General features: G+C 39.0%; 1 protein-coding gene across 29 annotated transcripts in view; it reads left to right on the forward strand.

The window, feature by feature from the left end:
* The window catches only part of rims2a (regulating synaptic membrane exocytosis 2a), a 253,884-nt gene that overhangs the window by 135,419 nt on the left and 90,469 nt on the right, over positions 1 to 27,996 (forward strand). For 22 of the 29 annotated variants that reach the window (XM_057834855.1, XM_057834879.1, XM_057834849.1 and 19 more), the window contains 6 exons: positions 12,358 to 12,569; positions 13,805 to 13,924; positions 18,801 to 18,900; positions 18,998 to 19,121; positions 20,822 to 20,868; positions 26,743 to 26,855. In XM_057834855.1, the coding sequence (XP_057690838.1) occupies positions 12,358 to 12,569; positions 13,805 to 13,924; positions 18,801 to 18,900; positions 18,998 to 19,121; positions 20,822 to 20,868; positions 26,743 to 26,855 (716 nt within the window). Of the gene's footprint in view, positions 1 to 12,111; positions 12,180 to 12,357; positions 12,570 to 13,804; positions 13,925 to 18,800; positions 18,901 to 18,997; positions 19,122 to 20,821; positions 20,869 to 26,742; positions 26,856 to 27,996 lie in introns of all 29 variants that reach the window. The other 7 variants (XM_057834860.1, XM_057834861.1, XM_057834866.1 and 4 more) reach the window with 1 other exon arrangement.

The following is a 27,996-nucleotide window of genomic DNA, read 5'->3' on the forward strand; positions in this document are numbered from 1 at the left end:
CCAAATTAGCACCCGCGCCAGGCCTCTGTCTGGCCGTGATGCTCGATGAATTGAACCGGAGATGAGTGGCGACTGCAGCTATGTTCGTACTGAATATCCGCCCGCCCCGGCTGGCTCGCCGCGGCGTATTCGGGGCCTGGTTCTGCTCCAGATGGATGTGCGCGCCTCGCGTCCCGCATGCCGTGGGGGAACGCTCAAGAAACTGAGATGTTCGCGGGATCGGCCCGCCTCGCGGGAGTCTACCGGACCGGCCAGAGCAGCGGGCTCTGTTGGAAGACGGCTACTTGACTATCGGTCTCGTTCCGGTGTTTAGCCTTAGATGGAAGTTTACCACCCGCTTTGGGCTGCATTCCTGAACTACCCAACTCAGGGAAGGCCGCAGCGTCTCTGTATCGTCACAAGCCCCGTAGCTTAGCTTAGTTTGTGTTTACAATAGCTGTAGCATTCCCGCGAGCAGCAGCCTCGTATTCGTTCCAAAAATCTTTGTGATGCAGTTTTAAATGGCTGCTGGGTTAGTGGTGTTGAATGAGGATGCTTTCTTTCATCCTCATGGAACTTCTGCAGTGCATGTTTTGCAGATGGCGAGAGCGTCATTTTTTTTTTTTTTCACACACGATAAATCCAGCCACGCTAACACGTAACAGTCGCCATGATCTACAACTGCTTCTTGTTGTGTAACTCCGCCTCCTCAACCCCTCCTCCCTCAGGGGCTTCAGAGAGGGGAGGGGTTGAGGAAGCGGCGATGCTGAATTCTTCAGTTGTGCACATTTGGAGGATAAATCAAGTATATAAGTATCGGTTGAATTTTTTTTTAGCTGGATTATCTGTGTGACGTCATAATTGCCATTATCGGCCGATGATTATCGGTTACTGATATTATTGTGCATCTTTAGTAATAATAACAGGTCATATCCTGCAGATGTTGTGCTAAGATAAAAATATAGCAACTAAGATACCCTGGGCATGTTAAACATTTGTACATAGTATATGGAAAGAAAATAAAAGGTATTTTACAAAATGGCCAAAAAAAGCCAAAAAGGCTCCGAAAGTTTAATACACGTCAGTGGTAGTCATTTTTGCTTTATAAAATCAATAAACAGTCATAAATATCTTAACACAGTAAACAATAAAATCCATGTCACGTGATCTTAAGATTCATATACAGTATTATTATGAGTGATGACAAGTAGTTTTAAAAGACATTTTAGTGCAACGATATTTGATTTTTTGATATTTATAAATTAAATAGTTTTTAACAGCATACATGCAAATTAAATGGGTATAATACAATGTTGTAAAAATAACACAAAAGGACTTGGAACTCAAAGTGTAGGACTTCCGAATCAACTTTGGACTTGTCAGTCTTGACTTTGGACTTAACGTGGGACTTGTCTGTCTTGACGTGCGACTTGACTCGGCACTTGAGGGCAAAGAGTTGTGACTTGCAAAATAATGACTTCCTCCAACCACTGGTGGGCGGCTGCTTTTAGCAGAGATACATATCTAGCGAACATGATGAAAACTACAGGTAAAATATAATCGTATTTTGCGGACTGTTTGGATTTCTACAAAAGATGCTAAAATTTGATGTAAATTTTGTGATCATGGTTTCCTAAGGGGATTAAGTTCACAATTGTGTATGTTTTACTCTTTAGATTATATCACTATAGTAATTTGCCTTGAACAACAAGGATGGAAAGCAATGAGTCTGTGTGTTTATGTATGCATGTGTTTGTGTTTGATACTGTACATACCGAGGGTGGGTGTCAGTTACTGATTTGTCAGGGTTTGTAGTCAACTTTTGTAAACTCTAGTCAGCTTTAGTCCTGTACTCTAAAAACTAAAAGTTAAAACTGCAAAATAGAGCCGGAGGGACCCACAGAATCTCCAAAAATGGATTCAGCACGACGTAGATGAGATTGTATGATTGTCCTTATCAGTTTGTTGATCATTCATGGACAAAATTGTAAGAACCTCTCTGCCAGTGTTGACGTGAGGTATAGATTGATGCGCCGTCCACTTGAGTGACCAAAATGAGGTGAAATTACAAATGATATTACATTTGCCGAATGCAGAAGGGCTGACACGGATTTTGTTGTCACAAGGAAATACTACAAGGTATGTACAAAAACAAAAATAGTATGTCATTCATTTTTATTGCAGATATTGATTGCAATAAAACATTTGGGCAACATGATTCAATATTTTGGTTCATTCAAAACAATTGGTGCATGTGCAACACAGGTCAATAAATCACAATTTATAAAAATGTTAGAAAAAATAGCATACGAGAATGTGATATCAGACAGCAGAGCTCCAGAGCGGCTTGAGAGCCTCACAAAACTTTGACCTCACATTACGCAGACCCTTGGCTGCCTCGCGGGATTTCTCCAGATGTCCTCGGTAATTCCAGCTCCAATAGCGTATCTTAAAGTTGCTGCAGTCAAAAAGCTCGTAGTTGGATCTCGGGATCGAGCTGACGGCCCAGCCTCTTTGCTGTGTACTGGGTAGTTGTAGTAAATACTTTTAAAGATTATCATAATTACAAATAACAATATCAAAGGCAACAAGCCGTTTCATGCGCAAGATTTTAGCTTTAGTATATTTTGAGCACCGAACACATGAAAATGCAGGGATAGGAAGAACATACCTTCCATAACACAGTGGCAACATGGCTACAAAAATATCCGGTCTTTGTGGCGCAACGAGCTTGTTTCAAATCTGCCTACATTAACATGTTGTCCTCCCCTGTCGTGGTGATGGCAGAAGGATACGGTTTTTCCAAATTGTCTTTTTTAAGGGATTTTGATAAGTAATGTTACTCCAGCTCCACTGTAGTTTTGGATGGATACATTCTGAAACATAAGTTGCTAGCAGACATGCAGAAGTAAAGTGGAAGTACCTCAATAACTTGTCTATTATCATCTTTTACATTTTGTTTGTTGTTAAAAAGAATGGATTTCATTAAAATGTGTTTAATGTTTCCGATACAAAATTGTCAAAAACATCAAAATGGCTTTGTATTTTCAATTTAATTAGGTGAAATGGAGCTGATTGTTTGAAATCTATACGCATGACCAGAGGAGTTTTTAAATCGGCACAATTCCTCTGTGAAAACCTCTCACATGACTGATAAATTCAGTCTTCATCTTGCTTTGCTTTGTTACGTTTGTAACTGTTCTGTTCTGATACATTATTGATGAGGGCCTTTCCAGGTAGCCAGTAAGAAAATTCAGGAGCATGCAGGCTGTTTTTGGGTCAGACTGGTTCTGTCTGAATGTCTGCCGCCTCCACATGCCGCCCTGTATAGGAATGAGTCACCAAGCAAACATAGGATTTAAACTGAATGTCAAATTCCTGTGCCTGCTTACATCTACACCTATTTTTCATTTATCCACCAAATTATATTGACCATGGTTATCATTAACTCTTAAGCCCAAAAAGTTGACCTAGGCAGTTCTTTTCTGTTCTGCAGCTGAAGCAAAAGCAAACCAATCAACCTTCACCTCAGGCCAGATCGGCAAAGAGACAGAAAAGAGGGTGCAAAGCACCTTTTGGCCATATGCGGTCTGTCAGCATCTCAGGGTTTGTGCACTCAGCTTGCTTAGATGGGTGAGGAGATTTAATAGCAGGCTAAGCAGGGTGCTTTTTATACTGTGAAAACTCCAAAATCCCAAGGGTGCTTCTGAAGAGAGGACAGTTTGATGAAATGAGAAGAAAAGGAGTTATGGGACAAGAGGGTGTGCCAGCTGCAATGGTTCTGGTGCATGCCTGTGAGAGCCGGTTGCTGATTTACCGCTATGAACCTGTGTTATACTCTTTATTGATTCCCTTGACATGCAGTCTCATAGTAGTGCCGAACAGACAGAAAAGGGGACTGGATGACTAACTACAGCATTGAACTGGGTAGCGTGGTCATTCTTAATGATTCTTGACTGTGGAAATACCTTGTTTTGCAACCCAGTAAAGCTATTGGACAACTGAAAACCCATGTTTTCAAATAGTTGCTGTTAGTGTTGTGGTTGACTTGTTTTCTGTGCAGGCACCAGGAAGTGTGGATTTTTATTTATTTATTTTTATGTGTGTTTGTGTAAATTAGGTGGCAATCTCTCTCTATATGTACCATGTAAGTAAATGATGATTGGTCCAGGGTGAAGTCCCTCTTGTGTTGGAACTCAGATTTGTTAAGCAACCTGTGACTAAGGTTGTACAGTTCAATGCTGAGTTAAATTTTACGGGAGAAAGGTTTATTATACAGTAATGTATTTTAAAAACCATACTGTATACTTAGTGACACTATCACCTTGGTAACATGCTGTACACAGTTACACAAATGCCTCTTTTCTACACCTCTTGAGTTATAGTAAAACCAGCATCAATAATTAATGATCCAATTAATAGTTTACACTGTTTTTTATTGAGCTGTCAAAGTGATGGAGAGCGTGCTGGTGGTGAACTCCGCCGCTGCCTGCACGCTGCCTTTGTCCTGAATCAGCACTTTGTGGTGCCTGGGAGCCAGGGCGAACAGGCAGGGCTAGTCATAGACTGCTGATGCTCACAATTCACCACTGTGAAGAGTTTCCTCCTCTCTTAAAAACCGACACATTGCCATGTTGGGGATCAGTGCTCAATTGTTAAAGGTGCCACTGTGAATAAAACTTAATAAAAGAAAATGAATACACATGGCTCTTCATGCTCAGACCAGTATTCATTCGTTTTAACAGATGTGAAGCATGGCCAATATAGTGATATGTTGTTATGTAATGTGTTTTTAAAGTAAATGTTTACTTAAATTTGACTTAAGTAAAAGTAAATTAAATGGTAAAATTTATAAAGGAAATAAAAGATGTACAAACATACATTGAGACAGACAAAAATAAGAACCGGAAAAAAAACAGTTTTATTGTTTTTCGGCAGCCCTTTTAATTTTTGTCTTAGTCTTGTAGACGAAAATAGTATTCTTGTTCATATTTTAGTCATTTCAAAACATTTTCGTCTTCGTCTTGTTTTAGTCGAAGAAATCTCATACAAATTCCGTCTAGTTTTAGTCGACAGTTACTCAAAATATTTTCATCTGTAAAATTCAGAGGTTTTAGTCCAAAAATAAATAAAGGTTTCCAATATTTTAAATGAACATAGACAGACGAGCACATATTGTAGCGAGTACAAGGACAACGCCAACTGTGTGATGATAATACACCCTCATCAGGAAAAGCAGTACAGTATTTCCAATTAAACCTACCTAGAAGGCACAAACTATGTAAAAAAAAAAATGTTGTCCGAGCGTTTAACATCTTCTAATGCTAACACGAGCGGCAATGCTACGCTAACACTAGGATTACATTCAGGCTACGTTCATACTACAGGTCTTAATGCACGAATCCGATTTTTTTGTCATATCTGTTTTTTTGGCGTGCCCGTTCAGACTGCCTTTGTCCATTGAGACTATTCAAGTATTACGCATACGCACTAATTCGCAGTCCGACAAGCGCTGAGCAAGACGACCCGCATGCGCAGAAGCATCAAAACAAATGACCACACATGCTAGCTGTCATCTGTCATTCGAGGGATATCATATTTTCCTTTTTAAAAAGAGGACACAAATAACAGACATAAATAATCCCAGTTTAGGCTTATATTCAAAGTATATGGATCGATAGCATGCAAGCACTGTCCGTGCATGTCACACACACACATACGCGCAGTTTGCCCCAACTCTCGGCCGTGTAAGCAATGTTGAAATATTGCTTATATGGAGCAGACAAAAAAACCGATCATTCTCAGGCTTATCCTCAACCGATTTTTATTTTTTTTTTATGACTGTTGTGAAGTCCGACCCTTCCTAAAAAGCCGTGTTCAAGGCAAGCTAGGCGCTAATAACGCACAGCTGCACCGCTACCGTGGCGTCTCTCTCGCTTTTTGATGACGTAATTGCTGCATGAATTCCAATTTGAGAGACTGGACAGTACAGACCGCTGCGACAGTCTGGAAAAATGTGGCCCAGATCGGATTTGAACCACATACGAAAGTGACCCAGATCGGATTTGAAATGGTCCAGTTCTATGCGACTTGTCACGTTCAGAGCGTCAAGTTAATGCCTCACTCGAGTCGGAAAAACACGAAAAAATCGGATTCGTGCATTAAGAACTGTAGTATGAACGTAGCCTTAGTGTCTGATTATCACATAGCACAGACCTTTAAAAACCTAAAGCAACATTGCATATTCTCTCCTGCCAAGATAAGAAAACAAATCTTACTGTGTTTCCCAGCAAACAAGATTAAAATGTCTAAAATTATCCTAAAATCCCATAAAAGGGCTTAAATACAATTTTGAAAGGTCTTAAAAATCTATTGATTGATTGGTTACTTATATTTAAAATATGCATACATTTCATTCTCGCTCTTCAATGTTTAGATTTTTGAGTACGCTATGACGTAACTACAAAACGGAACTACTTGCGCTGCCCGGTCAGAATTTATCGATTACAAGCAGGTTTTGCTGTGAGCATGCAGTTGCGGGTTAACGGCTTAGTTAGCATAGTCATTGAGGAGAAAACTTAACCAGAGTGGGGAGAAGGGAAGGGAGTTGCGACGCCGCTGCTAACGCGATGCTCGGTGTCTCCAATAATACCTGACTGTAGCCGATAGCCTACAAACTACGCCAACATGATGCTACGGTAGATACCACATGTATATAGAACTGGATGCGAAATGACTGACTCGGCAGCGTTAGCACTTGTATCGAGAACTAGATGCGAAATGATACACTCGCCGGCGTTAGTAAACAGCCGCCATTTTAAAATAGTAGACTTCTCAGGAGGGCTCTTTTGTAGAGAACCTTCCTAGTGAATTTAAGTAACTTTTTATCTAAAATACTTAAAACTAAATTGGCAAAATCTTGACTTGAATCTATATTTAAATGATGAAACAGTTTTAAAGCTTTCACATGTGGAAAGTAGACAGAAGGGAACTAATGCAATAACGGGAGCAATTTTAACCACTTTAACACAACATTAAATGACTTCCAAACATAGCAAAGGTTACTATCTAGATGTCGCAATATCCGCAATACCGATGTGTCTAGTTAAGTTTAGGGTAAAGAATTGGGCGAGGGCAAATTGTCCCAAGAACTTCACATACTGTGACTCATGTTTTTTTTTTTTTTTTTTGAATGACAAAAAAATAAACATGAAAAGTAACACCACTTACTTTGCCAAGTAACTAATTACTCTTACATTCAGGTGACTGGGTTACTAACTTAATTACTTTTTGGGAGAAGTAATTAATCAAGAAGTTACTAATTAATTAGTAACTGTAATTAATTACTTTTTTAAAGTAAGATTTTACAACACTGGCTGGGACCCGGGCTGGTCACCAAAGGCCTTGTACTTTCGTTAGTGCCTGTTGGTGCGAGCATTTGCATGGGGACTGCTGTTGCCTGACTAGCAGCATTGCAGCTCATTGTTCCCAACTTGATGTCTTTATTACATAGTTTGCATAGCGCTTTATATTCCGACGTTGTTTTTAACAACCAGGTGTATTTCGGCTCCTCAAGCCACTTATCAATAAACTTGCACTTCCATGTCTCGGTTCATGTTCAAGTATGCATAGAGAGTAAAAGAAATGTAAAGAAATGCACTTATGCCAGTTCCAACCACTTCATCTGTTCTCTACTGTGGTTCTACTATATGGCCAAAAGGACACACTGCCCCCTGCGGTGTGATTCCTGCTCTAGATACAGCTGATGGAGCCTCTCTATTTTTACGAAATCTTGATGATGAGGCTAGTTAAATAAACGACGTCAGTGCGAAAAAAAAATCCAGACATATGTTAGGCTACCTGGATGAAATTTAATACCTCCCATGTGAAATTGTCAATGCCATACCTCAAAAAATAGCGAAATATAATGCTTATTAAGCCCTCAAAAACACATAGTGTAAATAAAACCTTTTAAGACTTTTTTATGATCCGCGGAGACCATGTTAACAGAACCAATTTACAGTATTAAATACATAGATAAGTGCAAATTAAATGATTTTTGGCTTGAGAACGTACAGTTCAGCGCATGGTTGAAGCCGATGGAGGGAGACCCGTATGAAGCAAATTGCATTTTGTATAAGAAAATTTTAAAACTTGGAACATTGGGTATCAAGGCATTGGAATCCCATTGTGAATCTGAAAAGCACGAGGTGGTTTCTAGCAGCAAATGCCGTTCGTGGTTCACGTGTTGGTTCACAAAAGAGAAAGTTTTTGTTTTTGGTTTGGTTTGGTTAGGTTAAGCATTTTGTATCAGTGTGAAAGAGTTGGGAGTAAATTCATATAATTTGCAAGTAATTCTGGGCCTCCAATTTTCTTTCAATCCTTTTGTGCGTTTTTCGCCGGTATCAATGTGAAATGGATCTTAAATTTTTGTCGTTACGGTCTTTAAAAAGTCTTAAATTTGGGTTGTTGAACCCTGCAGAGACCCTCTTTGTGGACAGGACTTTGATTGCACCGGTCAATGTCTTCCCCAACTTCGTAATCTTGGTTTAATGCACTGATGCAAAGGAGTCTCGCCAAACACTGCATTAGTTAATTAATAAATTGATCAGGAGCATTCTGTCCATGTAGTGCGATGTGTTTCAATTTTGTCAGTTTTTCGTCTCCCAGATCAAAAGTTTGGCCTTAGGCAAGTGATTTGTTCAATGGAGTTTGCCTACCATGCTGAAATACTCTCTAGTGTTTATGCTGCTGACACAAAAGCAGCTGGGGAGGATAATCACTGTTGTCAGCTGTTGTTAGAGGGTCACAGAGGCTAAAGCCTGTCAAGGGACACTCATAGCGTTTTATCAAAATGCATAATTCGTTTTCACACAAACATCTGATGGCTGTATGATGGTGGTAATGATTATGATGATGATGTTTTGTCACAAGTTAAACATGTCTCCTTACAATTAGCTTGAATGTAACACATTGATAGACCAGTTTAGCCACAATCAGCGTTCTGCCAGAACAGGTTCGATGAACAAAAATGTTGAACTATGAACTGAGCTAGGTTAAAATTTGTCTACTCACCCTTGAACTAGATAATTTGGAAATACACTTTCTCACTGGTCATAATCAAATACTGTAGTAACAAATAGCAGTCTCAAGTATCAAGTTTCTTATTCTTGCCTGTATATCCAATGCCACAAGGAATTAAATAAAACATCCCCACTTAGTTTATTATTTAGTACATTTACATTTTATTTTGTGTTTTGAAAAAATGCTTCTAAATTACCGTAATTTTCTGATTAAATTCTGCGACTTTTTCCCCCATTTTTGAAGCCTGCGTCTCATTTTCCAATGTGGTTTTGTATGGATTTTTACAATCTATCAAGCTGCATGTCTTTTGGTGTGAATATATCTTTGTTTTATAGTCTAGTGCGGCTTATATGTGCACACACACATATATATATATATATATATATATATATATATATATATATATTGGTGGGTGCAGTTTATAGTGAGGTGTGCCTTGTTGTACAAAAATTACTGAAGTTTTGGATTTGGTAAGTGTTCCACCTATCCAACTTCTGTATAGCTTATCTGCACCATGGTCATTCTGAGGTGGATATAGTAGTATAATCATTGTTACGAATTCAGTAAATTTGTTTTTATTTGATTATTGTTTCATGTGAGTGATTGGCTGTGGTGATGCAGGGACAACTTGAAAGAAAGCAAAACAGACAAATCTAAAGTGTAATGTCAAAAATAATTGACCACCAGTAAATATTCAAATTATAAAAACAAATGTTCATGGCCGATTGTTTAAAACAATTTTATTTTGAAATTTTCCAAAGAGGTACCACCGTACCACAAACATGTGTTGTTGCAGTGAAATGTACATTGACAGCAGTTACTGTATTTTATATTGTTTTTTTTTTTTGTTGTATTTCAACACATTCAAATTAGGGATGCAACGATACAGTTAAGTCACGGTTCGGTGCGATTTTCGATACGAGGGACACAATCATATAAATATGCATTATAGTGCATAATATTTATGTGCTTACTTCTTACTGATCTGAAGAAATTTTGTATAAAAGTGCTGAAAACAATGTTTTTGTAAAGTTTGTAAAGTGAGGTGGGACACACTGTTGTTTGCTATTACTCTCTTAGCAGGTTTACCACATGAGAAAAACATCCTATTTTTGGTCTGAGTCCATCTGTGTTACGTACTGAATTAACAGTATTTGCAGCATTACTTATAGTCACTGGTATGGATTGATTTGGCTTTCTTAACTTCTATTCAGTCATGGCGGTTTTTATTTCATTGAGGTAGTATATGGACTACGTGTCCTATGATCACTCTGGGCTCACGCAGCCAATGGCATGGGACTTGGGGGGATCTAACGTAGCGCATCTAGGTTGCTATTTGATGATATCTAGTGTGCGCGTGAGTGTCGTCGGGCATTTAAAAAATTAACAAACGCCACAGAAGTCATGTCTGCTTATTACTGCACAACACTTTCATAAACAGGACTAGTTTGAAGTACAGCAATCTTAATTTCCCACTCATTGTTAATCATGTAACCGTGAGTTAGGTCTCTGTGACCCACGGTCTTAACCTGTCTGTTGTCACACATAGGTTAATCGTAGCAGCCAAGTCAGCAACATTATATTGGCGGACTTTGTTGTACGTATCCATAAAGACAGTCTTTGTTTAATATATTCCAGTGGGGATAGCATATCAGCTCACCCAAAATGCTACCAAACAATGGATCTGTACGATATTGAAGCTGGCAAGCCGCCTCATTAAGTTTCTTCACAAGCAATGATCCTCGTGCGCCACAGCTCCCACCTTTCATGCAGTTTGGGGAGGAGTGGAGGAAGGGGGCTGCTAGTGGCAGAGTTGGTTTTTCAAGGCAAAGCTGCGCTGGATATTTTAGCGAGAGAGTCGACAAAAATAAATTCGGAAAATACATTTTGGGAGCTTTTCATTTGGATCGAATGTTTTTGCGTATTGAATCAAAGAGGGCGTATCGAATGGTTCAATATAAAACCGAGTATTGTTGCATCTTTAATTCAAATATGTTTCGATAATCTTTTCTCTCAGTAATGATGATGTGCTCTCTTAGGCTAGGTTCATACTGCAGGTTTAATGCACGAATCCGATTTTTTCGTGTTTTTCCGACTCGAGTAAGGCATAAACATGACGATCTGAATGGGACAAGTCGCATAGAAATGGACCATTTCAAATCCGATATGGGTCACCTTCGTATGTGGTTTAAATCCGACCTGGGCCACATTTTCCCAGAATGTGGCAGCGGTCTGAACTATCAAGTTTTCCAAACCAGAATTCGTGCACAAAGAACGAGAGAGGCAGGGTGCTACGGTAGCGGTGCAGCTGTGCATTAGCCTTAACGCCTAGTTTGAACGCGGCTTTGTGGGGAGAAGCGGGCTACAACAGTCATAAAAAAAGAGTTTCTATCGGTTTTCTCTTCGCTCCAAATGAGCAATATTTCAAGATTGCTTACACGCCCGGGAGCCGGGGCAAAATGTCCTTATGTGTGTGTGCGTCATGTGTAGTCATTTGTTTTGATGCTCCTGCCCATGCGGGTCAGTTTGCTCAGTGCGTCTCGGATTGCGAATTAGTGCGCATGTGTGATACTTGAACGGGCTCAATGGACAAAGGCAGTCCGAACGGGCACGCACAAAAAAAAACAGATATGACAAAAAATCGAAACTGCATCAAAACTTGCGGTATGAAACTCGCCTTATTGAATGAAAGAAATTGGCATGCACACATTGATTGATGACTGGGAGTTTAGCACAATATCTTGCTTCCTTAGAATTTGAAGGATTATTGTCAACCGAACCAGAAACATTTCTGATGACAGAAAAAGTGTTACAGGGTTGTATTTAACTTGTAAGTCGGTACCTTTTGTGTCATAACTCAACTGTCATTTTGCTTTTTCCGTAGGAATCAAATATGGTTCTGAGAATTTGTGTAGTATGTGCATTGGGGTCTGTGTACTTGGGTCTGTGTGTACAAGTGTCAGGTTGTGTCCTCCTGTGGTTTGTGGTGTCCTCACTGCTCCCTCTTGCTGTCCTCTCTCGTACGTACACCCTCCCTCAACCTTACAGGAGATTTGGATGGCCATTGGTGGGACCATGCGTCTTGGCATAGCAGCGAGGCCTCCCCAATGTCTTTGGTGAGACATGTGGAGCCCCCCTCCCTCCTGCCTCGTAACCTCTATCTGTCTCTCTCTCCTCCTCCTCTCCCAACCCCTGTATTTCAGAGTCTATTGTCATTTCACATTTCCTTTGTTTTATTTACACCTTTGCATGTTGTTTTTCTGTTTTCTTTCTGTTTTTATCCCACACCTTTAGGGGACAGTCAAAGGGGAAAAAGAAAAACAATTGAGCAGGCATTTATGTCTGAACCGGCACACACCTTATCTGAGAGGCAAAAGAAAATGGTGCGCTTTGGGGGACACTCATTTGAAGAGGACTTGGCGTGGTGTGAACCGCAAGTTAAAGACTCAGGAGTTGATACGTGCAGTAGCACTACCCTAAATGAGGAGCATAGCCATAGTGAGAAGGTACTGAGACAATCTAGCCTGCATATTTTATTTGATCTATTTATGACCTCCCCGTCTTTGTTTGCTCTGTGTCACTAAGTGTAAATAGGTGAAATGTTTATTTATTTATTTACTTATTTTGCCCCAATTTTATTTGATGTCTAAAATCTATTTCTTTTACGATTTTGTTCCCTTTTGTTTTGGGTTAATCATGGCTGCACCTTGATCGGTGTGGCTGAAAAAAAGCCTTGCAGGGACACCCTCTTTGCTTGCTACTTGTACTTGCTGTTTTGCTCCCCAATAGAAAACACACACACCCCCTACAGTAGTAGTAATAGTAGTAGTATTAGTAGTAGTAAAGACGATCACTTCCATTGAACTTCTCTGTTTGTCACGACACTGGAACACGTCTCTCTCCTAGTTGCATGGCCGTTTTCGTATGTAGTGTTGTTGCTCTGCAGCGGTCCTGTTAGTGCGACAGGCAAACCTTAGGCCGTTCCTTTCACTCTGCTGCCCTCCCCCACAGCACCCAGTCCAGATAAAACCTTCCCTTGGCGAATATTCCACCCACTTTAATACAAAAAACAACTAATTGTCAGCACACCTGATTGGGAAGATTGGATATTTTTCTTTTCTTTTCACCGCGTATTTTTCTTTTTTCCCTTCCACTGCTGCGTGTCTTGTTTTCACCTCATGTGTGTCTCACTGCTTTGTTGTGTGCAACATGCTTTTCACATTTTTCTTTTTAATCTCTGTGTCACCAATTTTGCTTCTTCTATCAAAGATGACCCTTTTAACCCCTTTCATAGGCTGCCATCCCTTCAGCAATTCTTGAAAAATGATTGTATGTGTGTAGTGAATCTTCTACATGAGACACTGCCTCTCCTACCCTCCTTTGAATCAATGGTTTAGTAATGCTAGGGCTGCCTGCTTAAACTGCATGGAGCACTGCATGACGCTTACTCCACCCTTCAATCTAGCAGGTTCACCCAAGATCTGAAAATAAGAATACTATTTCAAATTCCAACATGTTTCCTGGCCTAATCATAATTTGACTGAAAACCTCTTTGAGGAAAAACACTGGGAAAAAAGAAAAAAAAAAAAAAGACAAATCTGATATTTTACTCTAGCTTGTGTGAACTTTCTCCTGCTAAGTCAATAAACACTCTCTCATGTGCCCCCATTCAGTGAACTTATCTAAAGTGATCACATCCAAATTTGTAAACACAAGGTGTGTTGTTGCTCTGACCTCATAGCATCCGGTGACGTGGCAGCCGTCCAAAGACGGGGATCGCCTAATAGGGCGCATTTTGCTCAATAAGAGAATGAAAGATGGAAGTGTGCCTCGAGACTCAGGAGCCCTGCTTGGTCTTAAGGTAAGCTTACTCTAGTTGTGTTTTGATATTATACTGTGCTCTCTGATTTTCAATATAATGTCTCATTGCATCACAACTTTACTCTTACATTATGTTACCTCAGTGGTCTGAGCACCCCTCTGGCATTTGTGGGGACCCTGGTTCGATTCCTGCTTGTGGGTACAGGGCTCGGTGTTAAGCGCTTTCCGATTGCCTGGATACAAGAAAAAACACTTCCAGTCAAGCGCCCTTTATATAATACACAGACAACATAGTTTTTGTCTATGTTGTTATTAGGGTTATAAGATGTCTTCCGTGCCATGCTATCTTAGCTTTAGCTGTCCAGGATGATGTTACAATGGCTTAAAATTTACTCCAACCCGTCTTCTAGCATCAGCCACAGTGAACGTTGCGGCATGGTGGCTGAGTGGTTAGCACGTCTGCCTCACAGTTCTAAGATCAAGGGTTCAATCCCAGGCTTCGGCCTTCCTGTGTGGAGTTTGCATGTTCTCCCCATGCCTGCGTGGGTTTCCTCCGGGAACTCTGGTTTCCTCCCACATCCCAAAAATATGCATGGTAGGCTGATTGAACACTCTAAATTGTCCTTAGGTATGAGTGTGCGTGTGAATGGTTGTATGTCTCCTTGTGCCCTGCAACTGGTTGGCAACCAGTTCAGGGTGTCCCCTGCCTACTGCCCATAGTTAGCTGGGATGGGCTCCAGCACCTCCGCGACCCTCGTGAAGAAAAGCGGCATGGAAAATGAATGAATGAAAGGATAAATCTGCAGCAAACCACCCCACGTATAATGTTTTATGACATATATAAAGTATACTGGACTGTCTCAGGAAATTAGAATACACAATATTCTAATTTTTTGAGACAGTCCTGTGTATATATACAGGACTGTCTCAGGAAATTAGAATACACAATATTCTAATTTCCTGAGACAGTCAGGAAATTAGAATATTGTGTATTCTAATTTCCTGAGACAGTCCTGTATATATACACAGGACTGTCTCAAAAAATTAGAATATTGTGTATTCTAATTTTCTGAGACAGTCCAGTATAGCGTATATAGCAGAAAAGTGCTTTTGACAAAAAATTGGAACTCATCTTTTTCCTAATTTTTTGTTAGCATTCCACAAGGCTCACAGGCCCCTTTGTATTTCATTCAAAAATTCCAAATTGAACTGAAGCTGTAGGGGAAAATGTGAAAAATAATTTTGCTCATTGACACATTGATGAAGCCCATTGAAATCCAAATTAGGATCAAATATAGTAGATTCTAAATGTTCTAAGCCACAACTCAATCAATTTTGTTTCAGTCAAGTCAAGTGTTCAGTACATAATTTTTATGACAGGAACTTCATGTACTTGACATTTGACCCAACAACAAGGCCCTTCACATAATTTAGGCACAGTCCTTTCACTAGCAAGGTGTGGCCTTATATGGCATTGTCAGAGAAACTTTATATTTCACGTACAATTATTATAAGACATAACAACCTGCAACAACCTAACAGGTAAAAATCAAATATACTCATCAATTTTCATCATCTGCCATCACTTTGAAAGGTCCCCATGTTTGAAATCATCAACAAATGGCCTGAACTAAACTAAACTAAACTAAACTAAACTAAACTAAACTAAACTAAACTAAACTAAACTAAACTAAACTAAACTAAACTAAACTAAACTAAACTAAACTAAACTAAACTAAACTAGCCACGTGGTCAGCTTCAAAATACAGTGTTGCCTCGTTTTCTGTGGTTAATGGGGACCAGAACACGCCACGATAAGTGAAAAACCGCAAAGTAGCGCCCTCTGCCTACAATGTTGTGTGTGTGTGTGTGTGTGTTCAATGTATTTAAGAAATACATATAAGACATGTTCACTTTTTTTCCCCAAAGTAAAATTAAAAAATAACAACTTTTATGTCTATAAATATTTTAATAACGTTTTTTAAGCACTTCAAATGTAATAATTATGATAAGTTTTAAACATGTTACTGTCCCACCGAATTATTTTTAAACACGAATAAAGTACAAAAATGCTTGTCTTTATTAAATGCTTCGTTGACTGAGTCCACTCAAATCTACTCAAGTTGCTCACTTACACACATTGAGTTGTTACAGCAACTGTTGAACAAGTTAGACGATGATTGGTGTATGTGGCGCTTTGAAGTTTAAACTTCCAGGCATCCGTGGCAAAATAAAAGTGTTACGTCTGTCAATCATCGTTAACTTTAATGAGCAACTCCAGTGCACTGCCTGATCAACAAAGAGCAACAGGAGGGAGAGTGAGACAATGTGATCGGCTCGGGATGGCTGATTGTATTTATTTATTTATTTAAAAAAAAAAATCTGCGATGGATTGAGGGCACAAAGTTTTAAGCGTGAAGTAGTGAGGGATCACTGTCTGTAAAAACCTTTGGCCTATATACAACAAACATACTTTGAGAATAGTTCAAAAGTATGCCACAAGAGGGCAAGCAGGGTTCGAATCACAAAAAGGTGACATCCACGGCCGCAGGTATGCAAGGTAAAATGGCATTTTTGCAAGTGCCTTCTATCGGAGTGCTCCCCCATTAAAATTTTTGTTTAGCCATATATTTTATTTGTTTCTCCTCCTAGCAATGTGTAAAAGTGAACTTTTAGAATTGAAAGTCCGTGGAAATGCACTAAAACATCACGAGAATAGTCTGCTCATTAAATACTTTCAATTTCAGTTTCAAAGGGAACTTCAAGTCAAAATAAAGTGTTTTGATTTGTTTTTTTCCCCCCTTGCAAACGTGTCTGGCGCAAAGAGCACTAAATCAATAGATGAATTTGCTATTCCTTAATTTTTAGTTTTCATGCAATCGGCAGTAATATATATACTGTATAGTGATATACTTACTTATATTAGTGTATTATTGTGCATGTTCAACATACAGTACAATACAGGCCAAAAGTATGGACACACCTTCTCATCGTGTTTTTTCTTTATATTCATGACTATTTACATTGTAAATCCTGACCAAAGGTAATAAAGCTATAAATGCTCACTTGTGGCAATAAGTGCTTGAAAAAAGAAGTGCAATAACTAAAAACATGTATAATATTCTAGTATCTTTAAAGTAGCCAACCTTTGCTCTTATTAATTTTTTGCACACTCTTGCCATTCGCTTGATGAGCTTCAAGAGGGAGTCACCTAAACTGGTTTTTGACTTCACAGGTATGCCTTTTCAGGGTTGATTAGTGGAATTTATTGCTTTCTAAATGGGGTTGGGACCTTCATTTGTGTTGCATTGAATGAGGTGTGTCCAAACGTTTGGCTTTTACTGTAGTACTAATACCAGTTGAACTTGTGAGTCCTTTGCAAAGTTGTGTACTTTTTCTGTCATGAGCTTTTCACATATAGGAGTATTTTGGCAGCAGTGCAGTGCAGCACATGTCACATTTTTCATTATTTTGGTCTCCTGCGTCTGCAGTTGATGAAAGGTATTATTTTCTCGGTATTATTTTGCTACATATTGTTGCTTTTGGGCTGGCTTTAAGTGCCAGCTATATACTCAATTAATTGAGTATATCAAACTTGAATAATTTTGCATTGCACAAACAATTTGAATCCTGTTTTGCAAAAAAGAGAATTACAGCTTACATTAAAAAACTTGAGTTCAGATTTGGATTCCGCTTCCCAAAACTATGTAAGAACAAGAATTTGCATCAGTGCAACATTTGCCTCCGCTAAGCAAAAATTTGGTTGCACTTGAGCAAAGTGCGCAAGATGAAGTCTGCCAAGGGCAAGCAAAAAAGTTGTGAAATGTTAACTTTGAGTACTGGGGTTGTGTAGTAAGGTTATCTGGTCTAAAACTTGTGTGCCGAGCCGACGTGGGACTCGGCTGTTTCGTTGTGGCGACCCCAGAGTGGGAAGGCCAAATGGGATGGATGGATGGATGGATGGATGGATGGATGGATGGATGGATGGATGGATGGATGGATGGATGGATGGATGGATGGATGGATGGATGGATGGATGGATGGATGGATGGATGGATGGATGGATGGATGGATGGATGGATGGATGGATGGATGGGGTTGTGTGGGTGGATAGATGGCTCGGGTTGGTTGGTGGATTGTTATGAAGTTACATATTGCACATTTACCAAGCATATCCACATACTGTAAGTGTCATTGCTGTCCCTTACTTACTTATATTATTCCATATGCATACCATTTACAGAAAGTCCTGGCAGATAGAGGACCAGAAGGAGAATGAACAAAGAGCAGCAAGATGGGGGGGGATCATTACTGATTAAATGAGCGTCTGAAAAAGCACGTTTGTGTCTGCTCAGTGCCTTTGTGCATTTCTGTCTCCTCAGCAGCAGCAAACACACTCTGCACTCCAGCCAGTCAGTCCATCATTCAGGCTGCCAGCTTTGCCCTCGCAGTCCATCCCTCTCTGTTCTGCTTTGCGAGGCCCTTGCTTCGGCCTCAGCTTGTTACATAAAGCCATTTCATTTAGCAGACTTCCCTAAGCTCCTTTGTATGTTGGCATTCAGCCTCCATTAAGCAGGATTTTATTTGTATGATGAGAGTGGAGTACGGCATCCATACTACAGTACTGTTCGAGCCCACAGGCTTGGACTAGTGTGTGCTCCAAAAGGCTAAAGCATTACCTTGGACATTAAAAGTTGAAAGAAAATAAAAAATGTATACTTTGATTTTAGAATGCCCATTCAAAAGCATTAATGTAGCGTCATACAATGCTTGGAAACTGTAGGAAAATAGGTACAGTGATACACATACAGCTGTATGTACTATTACTGGAGGTTATATGCTACCAGGTTTTCTTTGAAAAACTTAATTTCCATCAATGTTTAGTTGCATAACATATGCCTCTCCTCTTCAAACAGGTGGTAGGAGGAAAGATGACAGAATCTGGTAGACTTTGTGCTTTCATCACTAAAGTGAGAAAAGGAAGTCTAGCTGATACTGTCGGGCACCTCAGACCAGGTACTCACAACATCATAAACAATACCATCATATAAAAGTATATTTTCTCATGGAACGAACAAACCATTGTGTTCAATAAAATGTGGGAATTTTACAGGTGACCAGGTGCTGGAATGGAATGGAAGACTTTTACAAGGAGCTACATTTAAAGAAGTTTACAATATAATTCTAGAATCCAAGCCTGAACCCCAAGTGGAACTGGTGGTCTCACGGCCAATTGGGTGAGTGCTTTTTACCCTAGTAAATGTACTGCTGCAGTACTTACATGGCATGTCTGGGCTATTTATGTTTGTACATGCTTTCAAATGCTTTTATCATTTTCATGAGATTAATATTTCGACCAACATCGTCAATTTTGAAATGTACAGTTTAATGTCAAATCAGACATGGTTCATTGTCACCATTTCGGCAACGAGACAGTGTGCATTACTATGTGTTACTACGTTGGTTGAATGACGCAAGAAAAGGCAGAGACACGGAGAGAGAAGTGGTTGTTGTGACGCTGTCGCAAACGCGATGCTTGGCTAGGTGGCTCCAATATATCCTGACTGTAGCAGACAGCCTACAATCTACGCCTAGATATCACATGCATATTGAACTACATGCAAAATGAAAGACTCGGCAACGTTATTAAACAGCTGCCATTTTAAAGCAGTAGACTTCTCAGAAAGGCTTTGTTGTAGTGAACCTTCCTTGCGAACCTAAGTAACTTTTTATCTAAAATACTCCTAAATCGGCAAAATCTTGGCTTGAATCTATCTTTAAATGATGAAACAGTTTTAAAACTTTCACATGTCGAAAGTAGAAGGGAACTAATGCAAAAACGGGAGCAATTTTAAAGACTTTAACAGTTCATTCACAACATTATATGACATCCAAACATAGCAAAGGTTACTATGTTACTTATTTATTTATTTATTTTTTAAAATGACAAAAAAAAAACAAAAAAAAACAACAACAAAAAAACATAAAAGGTAACACCAGTTACTTAGCCAAGTAACTAATTACTCTTACATTCAGGTAACTGAGTTACTAACTCAATTACTTTGGTAGAAGTAATTTGTAACCGTAATTAATGACTTTTTAAAAGTAAGATTAACAACACTGGTCATAATGATGAAGTCTGCAGAATGAAAAATAACAAAAGCGGAGATTTTGTTCTGCCAATTTGATGCCGAACACAATTTGCCTGCAACTACTGCTGATCACTTCTCAGATTTAGCAAAATACCTATAAATGTTTCCTGACTCAGAGATTGCATCGGTAAGTTAATTTTATCAATTCACCTTTTTAATTTATAATTGGACACACTGACGAACTACCTTCAAGTCGAACTGAATTGTGAGCTGAAGTGCAGCCATCGAGACATGATAGAAACTGCCAAAAGTGTAAATACTAGTACTAGCATGAATACAGATTTGAGCGTTAAAGAGATTTTAGGAACAGAGGGTATGACGATCTTAAGATCGGAAAAAATATAGTTTGATGTAGTTGGTTATAGTTTGTTGTAGTTTATAGTTTTTCGGTAATTGTAAACAGAAAAACAGCATAGGCATAAGTTATCGATAAATAATCTAATGAATAATTATGCTCTGTGTATTTGAAAAAAAAAAAAAAATTATATATGTTAAAATATCAAATTTAAATACTTTATTAGTGAGAGGTAATACATAAAATACTGTTGCAGGTGTGTTCTGAATTCCTTTATCAGACCTTATGTGAGAAAACACACGCAAACTGCAGCGGTTTTAAAAGAAGTCCGTTCTCTATTTGTCCTAGTTTGTGCTACCAAAGGGTCTGCCACATGAATGAAGACTAATGTTGTACTAAAGGCCATTAAAGCAAAGCGTATTCAGCATTAGCGTATTGATTCACTTGCCCTCATCCTTTTCTTTTTTCCCCACACGTTTTGTCCCCTCAGAGATATTCCAAGGATACCAGACAGCACACATGCACAACTGGAATCAAGTGAGTGTTTTAACATTTCTTCTCTGTTGTATTATCCTTTTTGCTCAAATAATAAAAAGCACATAATCTGGCACCACTTTAGGTCAAGTCACATTTATTTATCTAGCCCTTATTCACAACAAATGTCTCAAAGGGTTTAACAAACGCACATATATCAGACAGCTATGACCTCCATTGATATGATCCCTCAAAACGGCAAGGAAAACCCCCCAAAACACCACAATAGAATATTAGAATGTCTGTCAGTCTGTCAATAGAATAATATTAGTATACTTATGGTCAGAGGTGGGTAGTAACACATCACATGTACTCCGTTACATTTACTTGAGTAACTTTTTGAGAAAAATGTACTTCTAAGAGTAGTTATACTAAGCTATGCTTTTTACTTTTACTCGAGTGGGATAGGCTCCAGCACCTCCGCGACCCTCGTGAGGAAAAGCGGCATGGAAAATGAATGAATGAATGAATGAATGAATATCTGTGAAGAAAAAACGCTACTCTTACTCCGCTACTTTCAGCTTCACAAATATACAGGGTGACCCAAAAAAAAGTTTACACTCAGTTGATTGCTTGTTTAAAAGCCATTGAAACATATCTAAATAGGTTGTCATGCTTAAGTGATTCATTAAGGTCACTCAATGCAGCTGGTAATCTCTCGTCTCTACAATTCCTGTGCTTCTGCTGAAAATGAAGAAAACTTTAACTGTACCTGAACTGCTGCGTGCCGGTCTGACACCTACTGAGATTGCAGCAAATCTGAGAATATCCAGATGTGCCGTCTACAAAGTTAAAAAGAAGCTGAAAGATACTGGAACAGCCTCACGAAAACCTGGGTCTGGAAGTGCCGATCTGTGCGGACCAAAAAGTTGATTGACAAGGTGATATGTGGCCACCCCAGAGTCCAGATCTCAATCCCCTGGATTATAGCATATGGGCAACTGTGGAGGACAGTGCCTGTAAGAAGCCACAAACTTCTGTGGCAGCCTTGGAGAGGTCCATTGTTAGATCTTGGGAAAAGATGACAGCATCCTACATAAAGAAGACCTGTCAAGCGTTCCGCAGGCGCCTGGAGGCTGTTGTGACACTTAAGGGAGGACACATTGAAAAATAGAGTGTACTGTACATGTTCTTTACAATAATGTATAATTTGTGATTAAATTCTAATTCTAAGCTGAATAAACATGGCATTTAAGTTGTATTATGGCAGTGTAAACTTTTTTTTGGGTCACCCTGTATATATACAGTGCCTTGCAAAAGTATTCGGCCCCCTTGAACCTTGCAACCTTTCGCCACATTTCAGGCTTCAAACATAAAGATATAAAATTTTAATTTTTTGTCAAGAATCAACAACAAGTGGGACACAATCGTGAAGTGGAACAAAATTTATTGGATAATTTAAACTTTTTTAACAAATAAAAAACTGAAAAGTGGGGCGTGCAATATTATTCGGCCCCCTTGCGTTAATACTTTGTAGCGCCACCTTTTGCTCCAATTACAGCTGCAAGTCACTTGGGGTATGTTTCTATCAGTTTTGCACATCGAGAGACTGACATTCTTGCCCATTCTTCCTTGCAAAACAGCTCGAGCTCAGTGAGGTTGGATAGAGAGTGTTTGTGAACAGCAGTCTTCAGCTCTTTCCACAGATTCTCGATTGGATTCAGGTCTGGACTTTGACTTGGCCATTCTAACACCTGGATATGTTTATTTTTGAACCATTCCATTGTAGATTTGGCTTTATGCTTTGGATCATTGTCCTGTTGGAAGATAAATCTCCGTCCCAGTCTCAGGTCTTGTGCAGATACCAACAGGTTTTCTTGCAGAATGTTCCTGTATTTGGCTGCATCCATCTTCCCGTCAATTTTAACCATCTTCCCTGTCCCTGCTGAAGAAAAGCAGGCCCAAACCATGATGCTGCCACCACCATGTTTGACAGTGGGGATGGTGTGTTCAGGGTGATGAGCTGTGTCGCTTTTACGCCAAACATATCGTTTTGCATTGTGGCCAAAAAGTTCAATTTTGGTTTCATCTGACCAGAGCACCTTCTTCCACATGTTTGGTGTGTCTCCCAGGTGGCTTGTGGCAAACTTTAAACGAGACTTTTTATGGATATCTTTGAGAAATGGCTTTCTTCTTGCCACTCTTCCATAAAGGCCAGATTTGTGCAGTGTACGACTGATTGTTGTCCTATGGACAGACTCTCCCACCTCAGCTGTAGATCTCTGCAGTTCATCCAGAGTGATCATGGGCCTCTTGGCTGCATCTCTGATCAGTTTTCTCCTTGTTTGAGAAGAAAGTTTGGAAGGACGGCCGGGTCTTGGTAGATTTGCAGTGGTCTGATGCTCCTTCCATTTCAATATGATGGCTTGCACAGTGCTCCTTGAGATGTTTAAAGCTTGGGAAATCTTTTTGTATCCAAATCCGGCTTTAAACTTCTCCACAACAGTATCTCGGACCTGCCTGGTGTGTTCCTTGGTTTTCATAATGCTCTCTGCACTTTAAACAGAACCCTGAGACTATCACAGAGCAGGTGCATTTATACGGAGACTTGATTACACACAGGTGGATTCTATTTCTCATCATCGGTCATTTAGGACAACATTGGATCATTCAGAGATCCTCACTGAACTTCTGGAGTGAGTTTGCTGCACTGAAAGTAAAGGGGCCGAATAATATTGCACGCCCCACTTTTCAGTTTTTTATTTGTTAAAAAAGTTTAAATTATCCAATCAATGTTGTTCCACTTCACGATTGTGTCCCACTTGTTGTTGATTCTTGACAAAAAAATTATATTTCATATCTTTATGTTTGAAGCCTGAAATGTGGCGAAAGGTTGCAAGATTCAATGGGGTCGAATACTTTTACAAGGCACTATATATATATATATATATATATATATATATATATATATATATATATATATATATATATATATATATATATATATATATATATATATATATATATATATACAGTGGGGAGAACAAGTTTTAGATACACTGGCTGGCGTATTAGATACACTGGCTGGCGTGAAGATAGAACGGCAAGCTTGCGTCTGATTGATATAATGGAGTTATGTGATTATTGTTGCGATGTCTCATCAGTGAGATCGGAAGAGCTACTTGCTACTACTACAGCTGCTACAACTACTTGGCATCGCTGGCAAAAAAAAATACAGTGGGGAGAACAAGTATTTGATACAGTGCCGATTTTGCTGGTTTTCCTACTTGCAAGCCATGTAGAAGTCTGTAATTTGTATCATAAATTCTCTTCAACTGTGAGGGACGGAATCTAATACAAAAATCCAGAAAATCACACTGTATAATTTTTAAATGATAAATTTGTATTTAACTGCATGAAATAAGTATTTGATACATTACCCACTAGTAAATATTTTGGCTCTTAGTTCTTTTTAAAGAACCCCTCCTGTTCTCCACTCATTACCGGAAGTAACTGCACCTGTTTGAGCTTGTTACCTGTATTAAAGACACCTGTTCACTTGCTCAAACAAACTAACTCCAACCTTTCCACAATGGCCAAGACCAAAGAGCTGTGTAAGGACATCAGGGATAAAATAATAGACCTGCACAAGGCTGGGATGGGCTACAGGAAAATAAGCAAGCAGCTTGGTGAGAAGGTAACAACTGTTGTAGCGATTATTAGAAAATGGAAGAAGTTCAAGTTGACGGTCAATCTGCCTCGTTCTGTGGCTCCATGCAAGATCTCTTCTCGTAGGGCATCACTGATCATGAGGAAGGTGAGGGATCAGCTCAGAACTACACGGCAGGACCTGGTCAATGACCCAAAAAGAGCTGGAACCACAGTCTCGAAGAAAATCATCGGAAACACATTACGCCGTCATGGATTAAAATCCTACAGCGCACGCAAGATCCCGCTGCTGAAGCCAGTGCATGTCCAGACACGTCTGAAATTTGCCACTGACCATCTGGATGATCCAGAGGAGCAATGGGAGAAAGTCATGTGGTCGGATGAGACCAAAATTGAACTTTTTGGTCTAAACTTGGCTTGTCGTGTTTGGAGGAAAAAGAAGGATGAGTACAACCCCAAGAACACCATCCCAACCGTGAAACATTGAGGAGGAAACATCATTTTTTGGGGCTGCTTCTCTGCCAAGGGTACAGGACGACTGCACCGTATTGAGGGGAGGATGGATGGGGCTATGCATCGCCAGATCTTGGCTGAAAACCTCCTTCCTTCAGTGAGAGCCCAGAAGATGAGTCGTGGCTGAGTCTTCCAGCATGACAATGACCCAAAGCACACAGCCAAGGCAACTAAAGAGTGGCTCCGTAAGAAGCATCTTAAAGTCCTGGAGTGGCCTAGCCGGTCACCAGATCTGAACCTGATAGAAAATCTATGGAGGGAGTTGAAAGTCCGTGTTGCTCGGCAGCAGCCCCGAAACCTGAAGGCCCTGGAGAAGATCTGCATGGAGGAGTGGGCCAAAATCCCTGCTGCAGTGTGTGCAAACCTTGTCAAGGACTACAGGAAACGTTTGGTATCTGTAATAGCAAACAAAGGTTTCTGTACCAAATATTAAGTTCGATTTTTGTGATGTATCAAATACTTATTTCATGCAATTAAATGCAAATTTATTATTTAAAAATCGTGCAACGTTATTTTCTGTTTTTTTTGTATTATATTCCGTCCCTCACAGTTGAAGAGAACTTAGGATACAAATTACAGACTTCTACATGCTTTGCAAGTGGGAAAACCAGCAAAATCGGCAGTGTATCAAATACTTGTTCTCCCCACTGTATTTTTTTTGCCAGCGATGCCAAATAGTTGTAGCAGCTGTAGTAGTAGCAAGTAGCTCTTCCGATCTCACTGATGAGACATCGCAACAATAATCACATGACTCCATTATATCAATCAGACGCAAGCTTGCCGTTCTATCTTCACGCCAGTCCGTTCAATCATGTGGTGTCTTTGAAGCACCGTAGAAAACGAAGTATTTGATATAGCGCGCTGCCTTCAACATGACTCAAAAGTGCAGATTTAACCCCTGTCCCAGTTTTTATTTGGCACCGATTGACCACGGAAAACTGGAGACATGATTTTATTTTTTATTTTAATTTCAAAATAGTAATTATGAAGGAATTCGTCACTATTCAAATGAGGAACTATTTGCTCCACCAGAGGGCACTCATGCTCTTTGGACGAATAATGCTGTATTTTTTTTCTCTTATCGGAAATCAATTTTTTTTTTTTTTTTTTTTTTTTTAAATATTTCTTTGGCTTTATGTGCTTATGTAATGGGTTATTGTACAGTGTCATTATAACAACATTTCATATACAGGTAGATAACTTTGTGCTCAGAACAAAAATACCATCGTTTAAAAAAAAAAAAAAAAAATCTAACAGAAATATAAGCAGTTACTCACAATGTTACTCATTACTTGAGTATTCTTTTCACCAAATACTCTTTTACATGTACTTGAGTACATTTTTTGGACGACTACTTTTACTTTTACTTGAGTTATATATTGTTGAAGTAACGGTCTTACTTAAGTAAAATTTTTGACTACTCTACCCACCTCTGCTTATAGTATAGAAATACAAGTGTCCTCTTGGTAGCTTGATATTCAAGAGCACTTCTCTAAATTCTGGTAATGCATAAAATAATACATTCATACTATTGTATTTTGGCCCTCAATTAAGTGTGTTTCAGGAGCATCATTGTTCAGTTCTCAAAATCAACATGTATTTCTTCTTTCAGTCTGCTGCTATGGATTAGTCTTGTTCATGCTCTTTCTCCGTTTTCCACTCATGTTTGCTTTTCCACCATTTCCTAAATGTCTTCTGTTATCGTAGATTTTCTAAACTGTATTTTCTAAATGGTTGCCTAATGTCATCTTTAAGGTTCAAGTTCTTTTGAATCCCAAAAGATGGATCGCCCGTCCATTTCTGTCACCTCCCCTATGAGTCCCAACATGCTGAGGGATGCCCCCCAGTACTTGTCAGGACAGCTTTCAGTAAGTGACCTTACAGTGACACATAGACTATGATAAATTTGTAATGATAAATGGCCTAGTCCTTTGGCGAGATGAGATATGAACTTGAGCCACATTCCACTGATGTATGTTTTTCCCCTTTGTATATTTTTAATGTGCACATTTACAGAACATGGGAAAATGGTGTGCTAGTTTGGTAAGGCGAACAGGCACAGAATCACATCTATTTCACTGACCTATTTACCATTCCCATTCTGGATTATCTGTGATAAGATGTGTCCATTTTCTTGCTTAAAACCCCTCAAGATATTTTATCCTGTGGCAACATGTATTTGTCTGTGCACTGTATGTGTGAGCGTGTGTGTTTTAAGCAAGACATGTTTTCATGTGAAAAATTTAGGGCTGCAGCTATTGATTATTTAGGTAATCGATTAATCTATCAAATAATTAGTTCGTTCGAATAATTGAGTAATCGGATTACGAACATTTCATGTGTTGCAGAATAAATTTTAGGATATATAAAACAAACTATTGTTTGTGCTTAAATATTTATTTTGGCTTGCTAAGATTAGACTTTCAAAGAGCAATAAATGTGAATACAAAATAAAATTCCTGAGTGTCTCTTTAAACTTTGAAAAATTGCACTTTCATTTCACAAGTGCAATACATGCATTTAAAAAATATATTAAAATACCTGAACTTCACTTCATACGATATAATAAAATAAATAATTGAGGATCTATGTACAACAAAAGAACAATTGCTAACTTGCATAGCAAAAGTCCGCCAGCTTAAATGCTATAAAATGCAGATTGTTTACAAATCTCTTAACAAATTGTTCTAACACATACAGTGATCCCTAACGGAGACCAGAACCTGCCACGATAAGTGAAAAACCGCGAAGTAGCGCCCCCCCCAATGTTTTTTTTTGGTGTGTGTGTTCAATTTATTTATTCAGATTTATCATTGAAAAGAGATACATATAAGACATGTTTTTTAAAAAACTTTTATGTATTTAAATACATATATATGTATATATTTTAATGTTTTTAACCACTTCAAATTTAATAATTAGAAGTTTTAAACATGTTACTGTCCCACTGAATTATTTTTAAAGAAGAAAAAATGTAGACACCCAATCCATTTGAAAAAAGTTGAAAAA

This window comes from Corythoichthys intestinalis, chromosome 4 (genome assembly GCF_030265065.1).
Source record: "Corythoichthys intestinalis isolate RoL2023-P3 chromosome 4, ASM3026506v1, whole genome shotgun sequence".
Taxonomy (NCBI): Eukaryota; Metazoa; Chordata; class Actinopteri; order Syngnathiformes; family Syngnathidae; genus Corythoichthys; species Corythoichthys intestinalis.